Source organism: Caretta caretta, chromosome 1 (genome assembly GCF_965140235.1).
Source record: "Caretta caretta isolate rCarCar2 chromosome 1, rCarCar1.hap1, whole genome shotgun sequence".
Classification (NCBI taxonomy): domain Eukaryota; kingdom Metazoa; phylum Chordata; order Testudines; family Cheloniidae; genus Caretta; species Caretta caretta.
The window spans coordinates 81,325,189-81,336,495 of record NC_134206.1 but is presented as its reverse complement, the minus strand read 5'-3'; the positions used below and the strand labels follow the sequence as shown (position 1 = coordinate 81,336,495).

Sequence of the window (11,307 nt, the reverse complement as noted above, 5' to 3'; positions counted from 1 at the left end):
CTCTAGTCTGGTTTAAGCACGGCTCTTTAATATACCAGATCTATCATTGAAAATGCCACTTCTGTGCTGTTAGAGAATGTGTCTGCCCAGCACATCCATCTTCTCACGCTTAGGGAATTCCACTGAGAGGCCAAACAGTCTGAACCAGCGCAGCAATAGGACTTTCCTGTGGTGGCAGGGATGTCTTGGTAAACCTACTCAGATTGCAGCAGGTTTTTGCTGAAATAAACCACACAGCCTCATCCCCTCTCCCTGCAGGGAAAATGCCTTGCATGAAGGGGAACCCAGTGCATATACCAATGGCCAGGTTTCAGAGTAGCAACCGTGTTAGTCTGTATTCGCAAAAAGAAAAGGAGTACTTGTGGCACCTTAGAGACTAACCAATTTATTTGAGCATTAGCTTTTGTGAGCTACAGCTCACTTCATCGGATTCATAAGATGAAGTGAGCTGTAGCTCACGAAAGCTTATGCTCAAACAAATTGGTTAGTCGCTAAGGTGCCACAAGTACTCCTTTTCTTTTTACCAATGGCCAGTCTTTGGAACAGAACTCAGTGGCAAGGTTTCCCCCTAGTAGCAAGATCTGCCTGATGCAGAGGTGACAGTAGTATATTTTCTCCTCTCTTCACAGGTAGAGGGGGAGCAAGGTTAATTCTTAGAAGAGAGGTTCAGGCTAAACATTACAATGAGAGCTGGTCTTCCAGAGGCCTCCTCACAGTGACCATAGCTTTGCCCACACTAGAGTCTGCAGAAATGGCTGGGTGAACTGCAGGCCTCATGAGCCTGAGTTCAATAGCCAGGCCCATTTAAATCTTTGGCTTCTTTAGTAAAACTGCCAATTGATTTTGCTTGCAGTGGTGATGTAAAATGGACCCTTGTCCATGAGGACCTACAGGGACACCACCAAATCTTCACATAGACCACAAAAGAGCCATCAGATGGTGACAGTTTAGAGAGGCTACTAATTTGGGCTAAACTTAAATCAGCAAATTAGAGGTGAAATGGTCTGTATCCTATTACTGGTCCCCAGATCAATCCTGTGCCTCTGTAAAATGTTCAAATTTCAGAAGACCGTCAGCATGGCACATTGATTTTATTTATAGTTTTATACTGATATATTAAGTTGATACCCAATTTTACTGTTAGTGTTTTAATCTTTCGTTGTATCTGTATGCGTTTTATTGTGGAGCTCCTGTTTTTGTAGATAGATTCTATAACTAAACTGTTCTTTTATTCAGATTTGTTTCCTGCCTTGCATTTAGTATTGTAATATTGAATGTTACCTGCTTTGTCCAGAAAGGCATGTATTTTTATTGCATGTACTAATTCTGAGCTTTTGTATCGCACTTTTCATCTGTAGCTCTCAAAGTGCTTTACAAAGGAAGGTGTAGGCATCATCATCCCCATTTTGCAGACAGCGAAACTGAGGCACAGAAGTGCAGTGACATGCTCAAGCTCATACAATGGGTCACTGGCAGAGCTAGGAAAAAAAAAACTAGTCTCCTGATTGAGTCTCAGTCCATTGCTTTATCTACTAGGCCATACTGCCCTACAGTAAGTGAGCATGGATTGTCTACAAATCCAAATAATAAACAAGTGTAACATTAAAATTAAGTAAAGACAGGGCTGTTGAGGGTGTTCTTAAAAAACACCTGTAAGATGGCAAGACTACTGAAAGTCTTACCCAGACTGTTGCACAGAATGCATTGAAGTCAGGTCCAAGACAACACTGACATGGTTACATGCTCTGCCTTTTCATGTATGTACTTTACACAATATTTTAATCCAGGAACTACAACGTTAATGAATTCTGGAATAAATGCCCATGGCTATTTCTGAGTCTGCAGCTGAGTCTAGTTAATTAGTCTGACTAACTAAGGGCCCCGTGCAACTCCTCTTGACTTAAATGGAGTGGAATCAGGTCCTCTATCAACAGACAAACAATGCAGAAGAGCTGAGAGCAGCTATAGAGATCAGCTTCTGGGAGCTAGTTAGATTGCTCTTTTGATCTCAGTCTCTGGAAGTGTCTTAATAAAATTTAAAAATTTTGTTGAAGAAATTTGAATTGGTGCTCTGTGACTTATCAATACAAACCAGCACCTTTCCCATTTCTGGATGACAGAGGGCCAGAGGCTATAAGGAATAAAAAGAAAGAAAGAGGCAAGAGAGAACTTCTGCAGCAAGAGAATCCTTAGTGAGGTTTCTATAAAGCTGAAGGGGAAAAAATGCATTAATAGTTGCAGAGAAGAGACTCTTGATAAGGAAGCAATAGCTGCTATGTTATTAAAACTGCCTTTGCAAAAACATCTCTGCATGGTACTTATGTTCAAGCACGCATCTGTCAGCATATAAACAGACTATACCATCCAATCAGAAAGTTATAAGTGTAGCTGGATCACAGCTGATGAATCTGATATATAGAGATTGTTTCATGGGATTCAAAGCTCAGTTGGATTCATTTTGGAAAATACACAACAGCTTCTACAGCTATATAAAAGCAGATCTAAGGCTCCATGAACCATGCAGATTACAACTCATTTTCACTTATAATACTGAAGTAATATAGGAGAGGAAATAAGATGTGTCTGTTTGCATTTGGTGCTTGTTATTACTATTCCCAAATGAATGATTTAATGAAGGACTGAGACTTCAAGTAGCCAGATAGAAGAAATAAGAAAGCTCATGACAGGCTCTCATTGGAAATAAATAGTCCAAAACTAGAAGAATGGTTCCAAAGCATATGTGAGGTGGTTGTTGTAGAAAAACTATTGCAGTGGTTGCATACCCAGCAAAATAGACAGAGGACAAATAGATGCTTACATATGTGTTTACCATTTATTCAGTACACTTTCACATGCAAAACCCATTTGTTTTGTGGTAGATCAGGCAGTCAGGTACCTGATTTTTAACTTGAAAGACCAAGTTTTGCACATATACCATAATCCTGTAAAGTTTCCTATACATGCTTAATTTTAAGCACAGTTTAGTCCCTTTGAAATCAGTGTGAGCACAAATCTCTGCAGGATCAGGGCCATAATATGAACATGGATTGTGTGTGCAGGAAAAGTGGAAGCCCCTTGAAAAATTGGTTTATGCATATTTACTGAGCGTCAACTGCAGCGGGATACTCATAATTTGTCTCAGGAAACCAGATTGTGTAGCGTGAGAGACAGAGACCTTACAGTGCCCATAACACTGTTAAGGGCCAGCTGTTGAGCACTGCATGACATGTAGATGATGGGGACGAGCTTCTTGGCTACTTTTCTGCGCAGCACCTGGCACGATGGGGCTCTGCTCTTTGGCGTTGCTAGGTGCTTCAGGAATACAGACGATACTGTGATTATTAATCAGAAGCGGCTGAAGCACTTTCCAGGCATATTCCCTTTAGGGACATTATGGCTGGTCCGTTCCTATCGTCTTGACTCCAAATCAACAAATCCCCGCTCCCTGCCCGTCCCCGAGGCTCGGATTGGAGGCGGCCCCTGTCGTGCCTAATACAAAGGCCGCTGGGCAGCAGCACGGGGCGTGTAGTCCCCAGCTTCCGGTGCCCGCAGTTCCCGACGCGTCCTGCAGCGGGTGTCTGGCCGAGCCGAGCGAGCGCGGCATGGGGAAGCGGGTGGCCCTGGTGCTGGCCGGCTGCGGGGTGTTCGATGGCAGCGAGGTGCACGAGGCCTCGGCCGCCCTGGTTCACCTCAGCAGGGGCGGAGCGCAGGTGAGAGCGGAGCCGCGCTGCACGGGGCAGATCCCCGGCTCGGGAGCAGCCCCGGAGCCGGGGAGGCCGTGCTGCGGGCCGCTAGGCCGGGACGGCCGCCGCCCCTTGGCGGGGCCTGATCGCCGCGGGAGCCCTGGGGCAGCTGCTGCTGCAGCGCGGGTGGGACTCGTCGTGTCTCAGTCCAGAGTAACCGCTGGCTGGGGTCTTTGGCACGGGGACCCTTCTCCGCAGGCCGCAGACGCTGCGCTGTGGTAAGCTAGGTGACTGCAGCGACAGGTCTCAGAGTAGCAGCCGTGATAGTGAGCTGTAGCTCACGAAAGCTTATGCTCCAATACATTGGTTAGCCTCTAAGGTGCCACTAGTACTCCTCTTCTTTTTGCAGCGAAAGGCGGTCTCTCTTCTTCCCCCTGCCCCCTCCTCTCGTGGCCCCCTCCCCAGCCCAGGGTCAGAAAGAGAGTGAAAAGTAGAGGTGGGCCCCGGTTTAAAAACTCTGATCCAAATACCTGCCCTCTTCTCCCCCACCCCTCCAACTTTGGATCTAGATCCAGATCCAAATTTTGCTGCTAGCCTGTGTCTTGGGCTAAATCAGTTTTATTGGGAGACGTTTGAACCTGGATCCAAATTTTGTGCTTGGGCCCCACCTCTGTATTCAGACAACAGAGACTGGCCCCGTCTCAGTTGTGCATAACAGATAATGAGGTGCTGGGCCTAGGAAACAGCCCTGGGAGTCCATCACAATCAGGGACCTGGGTACAGATTTGAGATTTATTAATGGATAAAAATTAGATATTTCCTGTGCTTTTACAAAATGCAATAAACGCAACCGACGAAAGGTGTAAATAGAAGTGTGAAAAGCATGTTCCATAGTAGTTATGCAAAAATATCAACCATACCACTTTTTTTGAGGCTTCATGGTTTTTCATGCTGACTTCTAAAGGCTTGTTGAAGAAATGTGTTCTTCTTTTGAAACCATTTTGTTCTTCCTCTTTAATCTTTCAACAAAAGGATAGGTTGTTGGATGAAAATGCAATTCCCATGGCAGTGAGCTATGACTGATTGTGAGGTAGAAAGCACATTTTCAGAAATAGAAAAGCAGAAGAAATCAGCCAACAAAATTGCTCTTCCTAGAAACATTTTTTTTAAAGTTTGCTCTAATACAGGGGTTGGCAACCTTTGGCACGCACCCATCAGGGTAATCTGCTGGTGGCTGCAAGAAGTTTTGTTTACATTGACCATCCACAGGTACTCGGCTATAGAGCCCAGTGACAGGTGACTGCTCTAACCACTGGGTTAAAAGTTATAAATTGGGCACCACGACCACCTCTTCTGCCTCCTGCGATTTGGTGTGGAGTGAGGCAGGCACCTAAGCAGCCTGTCTCTGGGAAAGGGTTCCCAACTGTTGATCACAAACAGAGAGAGCCTGCTCCCTGAAGCCCAGAGTTAGGTACCTAACTCTCTGTGAAAGGGTTAGGGCTTTGGACACAAGGTCCAAAGCTCCTGTCCTTGGCATCACCCATTGGCTATTTCAGGTGTTTCCCCACCTAGCATGCTGGCTTTTGTAGTCCGATTCTCAGACATGTCTATCTCCCAATCCAATGTTCTTGGGTAAGTGTCTCTAGTTTTAGTGAAGTTGTTGAACTGATATGATCCCTGGAGCTCTGCAGCTACAATGTGTTTTCCTAGTCTTAATTTGTTTCTATGTACAACCTATTTTGTTCTGTATCTGTATTTTAGGTAAGGATATTTGCACCCAACATAGAGCAGATGCATGTAGTAGATCATTTCAGAGGAAGTCCAACAGAAGAGAAGAGAAATGTGTTGGTTGAAAGTGCCAGGCTAGCAAGAGGCAACATTGAAGATCTGGCTGAACTGAAAGTTGGTGAATTTGATGCAGTCATTTTTCCAGGTGAGTTCTGTTTTAAAAATAAACAGAAAATGCCCCACCCCCATAAACTGTAATTACAAGTAACTATTTTAACTTTCTGTAGCTAATTTTTTACAAATCCCTTTAAATAAAGGACATTCTGGACCTGTCCAACTTGAGAATCTTTCTTATAAACATGGATTTTGTAGAGGGTCTCAAAATATTTCTGAATAAAAATTACTCCATATAGCTCTCCTTGTTAGGTGAGTATTGTTATCCCAATGTATAGGTGTCAGGATGCTGGATTTAATGTTAGCATACATGTCACATTGTTCCTTCTCCCTAAGAGTCTTGTAAACTCCCAATTCTCTACCTATGGACAAGAACAGAGCGCAGAGGAAGAGCAGAACAATGACGGAACTTGCCATTATACAACACTTGCTGTACTTTAGTGACTCTAAAATGGTTGCCAGAGTGTGATTCCCAGTTGGATAACATTCCCTGTCTGACATTTTGTTGAAATTATAGCTCCATTTTTTTTGCTGCTGACATAGCAACACTTAGCACGTGTATAACTTTTTTCATTCATAGATCTTAAGATGCTTTATAAATATGGGTAATTATTGTTTCCATTTACAGGTGGGAAAACCAAGCCCAACAACCTTGTGACTTGCTCAAGGTTGCTTTCCAGAATCACATATACAAAACTTAAAGTACTAGCACCTCAGTTGGCCATTAGCAGCGTTCATTTTTAAATCATGATAGCATTTTCGGTGGTAGAGCTGGTAGAGGGAGCACCAGTATAATACAGTATAGTAAAAGCTGTTTTATCTGGCACTTCACCAAGCAGAAAGCTCTATAAACCAGCATTTCTGATCTTCATTGAAATTCCGGTTTATGGTCCGGTTGGGGCAGGGCCAGCAGGGGGTTGAGGCACGGGAGGGGGTGTGGCGTGCAGGCTCCGGGAGGAAGTTTGAGTGCAGGAGGGGTCTTGGGGCAGCGGGTTGGGGCATGGGAGGGGGTGCTGGATCCAGGGGGCATTCACCTCTGGGTGGTTCCTTGCAAGCAGCACCCTGTCCCAGCTGGAGACACTGCAGGCAGCTCTGCACGCTGCCCCCGCCCCGCCTCAAGTGCTAGCACTGCAGCTCCCATTGGCTGGGAGCCAGGGCCAACAGGAGCTGCGGGGGCAGCGCTGGTGGGCAGAGGCAGCGCACCATAGAATCATAGAATATAAGGGTTGGAAGGGACCCCAGAAGGTCATCTAGTCCAACCCCCTGCTCGAAGCAGGACCAATTCCCAGTTAAATCATCCCAGCCAGGGCTTTGTCAAGCCTGACCTTAAAAACCTCTAAGGAAGGAGATTCTACCACCTCCCTAGGTAACGCATTCCAGTGTTTCACCACCCTCTTAGTGAAAAAGTTTTTCCTAATATCCAATCTAAACCTCCCCCACTGCAGCTTGAGACCATTACTCCTCGTTCTGTCATCTGATACCATTGAGAACAGTCTAGAGCCATCCTCTTTGGAACCCCCTTTCAGGTAGTTGAAAGCAGCTATCAAATCCCCCCTCATTCTTCTCTTCTGTAGGCTAAACAGTCCCAGCTCCCTCAGCCTCTCCTCATAACTCATGTGTTCCAGACCCCTAATCATTTTTGTTGCCCTTCGCTGGACTCTCTCCAATTTATCCACATCCTTCTTGAAGTGTGGGGCCCAAAACTGGACACAGTACTCCAGATGAGGCCTCACCAATGTCGAATAGAGGGGAACGATCACGTCCCTCAATCTGCTCGCTATGCCCCTACTTATACATCCCAAAATGCCAGGCTGTCTGCCACACCTCTGCATAGGTGAGTGCACCACGGATCCCGCACACCCCCCCCCCGCACCCCAACCTGTTCCCCTGAACCCGCTCCCAGAGCTTGCACCCCAGCCCCGCACTCCCTCCTGCACCCAGACTCGCTCCCTCTTAATTAACCAGCATTTTTCACTTACTAGCAGCCCCCATTCCCTCAATATGCAGGATAAAACCGCTTCTACTGTATTAATAAACCCATTTCCCAGGGCTGTGGTGAGTTGGTAACATCATCACTGCTGCAGGTGCATAGGCAAGTTAACAAATTCCATATGAAGTTATTGCTTCATTAGAAACCTGGTGGAGGGGGCTGGGAAGAATGAGCATCAAAGGGAAACAGTGTAAACTTTAAGATTAAAATCTTATTTTGGAACTTCCGAGATAACAACATTCAAAACAGTGAGTAATGGGAATAGGCTGAAAGCAAGAAATTAAAATATTGTCCCTTAAAATAGTTCTTTCAACACTCTCATCATTTATTGTAGGAAAGCCAGTGGTTGTGTGCATTACACAAGGAATCAAATATTATTGGATGATTACACTTGGTAATTTTTTTATTACTTTTGATCATTTAAACTAGTGTAAATCCAGCAAATGAAATTGCAGTAAAATTTAATCTGTTTCTATCAAGAAATGAGGATTAAGTGCAGATACATGGTTGCTTATTATAGCGCATCTCCAAAGATGCTATTAAAAAAAACAAAACACACTGCAACTTGCTTTATAATTCACAAGAGATACAGCCCAAAGCTCCTAGTACTGCAGTGTCCTTAAAGTGAGACATCTCAATAACTGTAAAGGTCAAACAGAGTTAAAAGAAACATATTTTTAATAATTGTTTATATCTTGAACTAAAACTTGCAAAAGAAATTACTCTAGAGGATAAAATATATTTGCTTTATCAATCTCCATTTTCTTCATCTGGAATGTCTAGAAGACTCATGCTGCTTGTACCAAAGAAAACCCCCAGGGATTGGGACAGAGGATTCCTGCCTCATAAAATAGCCTAGCCCACAACAAGAATGCTTAATCATATTTATCAGCTGAATGCAGGCTTGATTTTCCCCAACACTCATGAACTACACAAGTATTGTCCAATTCTCAGTTAAATGTATCATCATTCTTGTTTTTAGTTCCTCCTTGTGTGTTGGTAGGTGCAGATAAAGTGGTAAAACCTAGTGGGGAGAGGCCTCTGCTGGGTGGGTTTGAAGGTTAAATTGTTCTCTCACCTCCTGAAGAGGGTTGAGCCTCCTTGCTGGGACGTGTGGGAATGCTTGCACATCTGCTGCCTAGGCAATCCAGGATTTCAATTGTTAATGTTGTAAATCCATCACGGTTTGCATGCTGAATGGTTAGTGGGCTGAACTTCAACAAATGTAGATAGGCTATGATTAAAAACTCTGCTTTGGCTAAAAAAAAAAAAGGGTACAATGTCCTTCTAGTGCTGTAGCAGATAACTAATTGCTCTTCAGACTGCCTTAAATGTGAAAGTATTCCTTTTTTTTCCCCCTCCCCCCCAGGTGGATTTGGTGTAGCAAAGAATCTGTGTTCCTGGGCAGTGGATGGAAAGAACTGTACTGTCAATGAGCTTGTGAAGTCCACTCTTCAGGCTTTCCATAGTGCTAAGAAACCCATCGGTTTGTGCTGTATATCCCCAGTGCTGGCAGCTAAAGTCTTCCCAGGTTGTGAAGTCACAGTTGGCCATGATAAAAATGTAGATGAAAGGTAAGACAGGGTTACAGATGCTTTATTTTGTTATGTGCACAAAATATCACAGGTTTATGATATCAGCATTTCCCAGAGAATGCACTAGTCACACCCTTTCTTATTTTACACTATGCATTTCATAATAGCAATAAGAAATGCACTTTTGGAGGAAGAGGGCTGAATGTGTGAGGCTGGTTGGTTTGTTATGCACTTGAGGGGGAATCCTAATTTACCCTAACCAAGAAATACACTGGTCCAGTACTTGTGTGCTAACAACATCCATAGTCGTTACACTGGTTTTTTTAATTCTGTCTAAGTAATATATGCTTCAGAGCACAATCAGGTTAGTAGATGCCTATGGTAAGACAGCAGCTTCCCATCTTAGCATGGTATTCCTGTGTTGTCCTTGTCTTCCCTAAAGCATCTGCTACTGGGCCACTGCTGAATTAGATGGACCATTGGTCTGATTCGGTATGGTGGTTCTATGTTTCAGGATGTTAAACTTGGCTGCTGGCAGATGTCCAAATGATAACACTAAATAAACTTAACAGAATCTTAGGCCCGTGTCATGCCTTTGACATTCTCCTTACTCTCATTGTTTTAATGGAATTGTCCTTTCTGGTGGGATGGTTTTGAAGGCATGGGCAGGTAGCAGATGAGAAGGAAACCTAGCAGAAGTTAACGCTGCTTCATGTAATGTTAACTACGGATAGGATATCTGAATGGAATTCTATAGACTCAGTCAAGAGTGATGATGGGCAAACCAGCTGTTTCACCCCTCTCCTTAGAACAAAATCAGTTCACTGCAGATGTGGTGGAAGGTCTTCTAGACTAGAAGAGCCCAGAAGACAATTTAAAGTTGCTGAGAGCCTAACCTTGCCTCCAGGCCCCTCAGGAGAATGTATTTTTGAGTGCCAAATGTTATGATTGGCATCTCCTCATAAATTCATCAAAAGATTGTTAGAGTTTTGCAGTTATCCAGGTCATGGATTTATACTGTAGATGGCAAAACATCTTGATTTGGCAAGATATCAGATCAGTGATAAATAGGGTGTGGGGAGGGAGTACTTTTCTTTGCTGAAGTCTCTGTAAATCTCAAATCTGGCTGTCTGAGATCCCTTCATGTCGTCACTAAGGCTAAGATTTTTGTCATGGATATTTTTAGTAAAAGTCAGACAAGTCATGGGCAATAAAGAAAAATTCACGGAAGTAGTGACCTGTCTGTGACTTTTATTAACAATATCTGTGACAAAATGGACTGCAGGGTATACCTGCAGTGGCTTGGAGCTCTGGGGGCTGCCAAAGGCAGCAGGGGTACCCTGCAGCTCCCTGTGCCCCCCACTCCCACCCGGGCAGTGCAAGGCCTGCAGCTTCCAACTGCTGCAGGCTGAAGTCACAGAGGTTGCTGGAAGTCAGATTCCATGACTTCTGCGACCTCCGTGACTAAATCGTAGCCTTAGTCATCACTGCTAGAAGTGGTTTGACTATTTCTGTAACTCTCTCTCTGAAGTGGATTGCCAAAATCTTATGGCTACAATGTTTCTGTTTAATGTTAACAGGTTTCCTGATGCTGAAACTGCATCTGCTATAGTAGAACTTGGATGCAAGCACATTTGTAAAGATGTAACTGAATCCCACGTGGATGCCACCAACAAAATAGTCACTACTTGTGCTTTCATGTGCAAAGCTCCTTTGCATGAAATCTTTGATGGAATAGGAACAATGGTGGCAGAAGTCCTGAAACTCAGCTGAGGGAACTCTGATGTCTGCTATCCCCAGCAATGAAATGACTACCAGTAAATATAAAACATTTATCTGTACTTAACTATATTAATAAAATAATACAGTTAGTGAGCTTTTTTTCTCCCTTTATTTGAAATATAGGCAGCATCTCTTTAGTTTTATTCTGAGACTTGGGTAGGAATCCTTCTTGCCTAAATGGGTTTTTGTAATACCCAAGTGTAATAAAATGTGACAGCAGAAGAATTAAATCAATACAGCAAAACCACAGAAATAATCTGGAGTTTATGTTCCTGTGACTCTTTAAACAAGCCTAACTCTAATATCTGTTAGACCAGTGGTTCTCAAACTGTGGGCTGGGATTCCAAAGTGGGTCATGACCCCATTTTAATGGGGTCACCAAGGCTGGCATTAGACTAGCTGGGGCCCAGGGCCA

At 44.0% G+C, this 11,307-nt stretch overlaps 1 protein-coding gene across 2 annotated transcripts; it reads left to right on the top strand.

Moving 5' to 3' along the window:
• The first annotated feature begins 3,482 nt into the window (after positions 1 to 3,482).
• On the top strand, positions 3,483 to 10,985 carry LOC125637696 (glutamine amidotransferase-like class 1 domain-containing protein 3, mitochondrial). Of its 2 annotated transcripts, none has more exons than XM_048852563.2 (4): positions 3,483 to 3,710; positions 5,445 to 5,616; positions 8,945 to 9,149; positions 10,691 to 10,985. In XM_048852563.2, the coding sequence occupies exons 1-4, from the start codon at positions 3,603 to 3,605 to the stop codon at positions 10,881 to 10,883; spliced, it is 678 nt and encodes a 225-aa protein (XP_048708520.1). In that variant the 5' UTR covers positions 3,483 to 3,602; the 3' UTR covers positions 10,884 to 10,985. The 2 variants fall into 2 exon arrangements, with proteins under 2 accessions (XP_048708520.1, XP_048708528.1); XM_048852571.2 differs by lacking the exon at positions 3,483 to 3,710 and adding an exon at positions 3,919 to 4,049.
• Positions 10,986 to 11,307: the final 322 nt, after the last annotated feature.

What these genes read in the sequence shown, in the direction of transcription:
- LOC125637696 (XM_048852563.2), top strand. Translation starts at nt 3,603, where the DNA reads ATGGGGAAGCGGGTGGCCCTGGTGCTGGCCGGCTGCGGGGTGTTCGAT. An exon ending in TCAGCAGGGGCGGAGCGCAG is followed by an intron (nt 3,711 to 5,444) that starts GTGAGAGCGGAG and finishes TCTGTATTTTAG; the next exon opens with GTAAGGATATTTGCACCCAA. An exon ending in GATAAAAATGTAGATGAAAG is followed by an intron (nt 9,150 to 10,690) that starts GTAAGACAGGGT and finishes TAATGTTAACAG; the next exon opens with GTTTCCTGATGCTGAAACTG.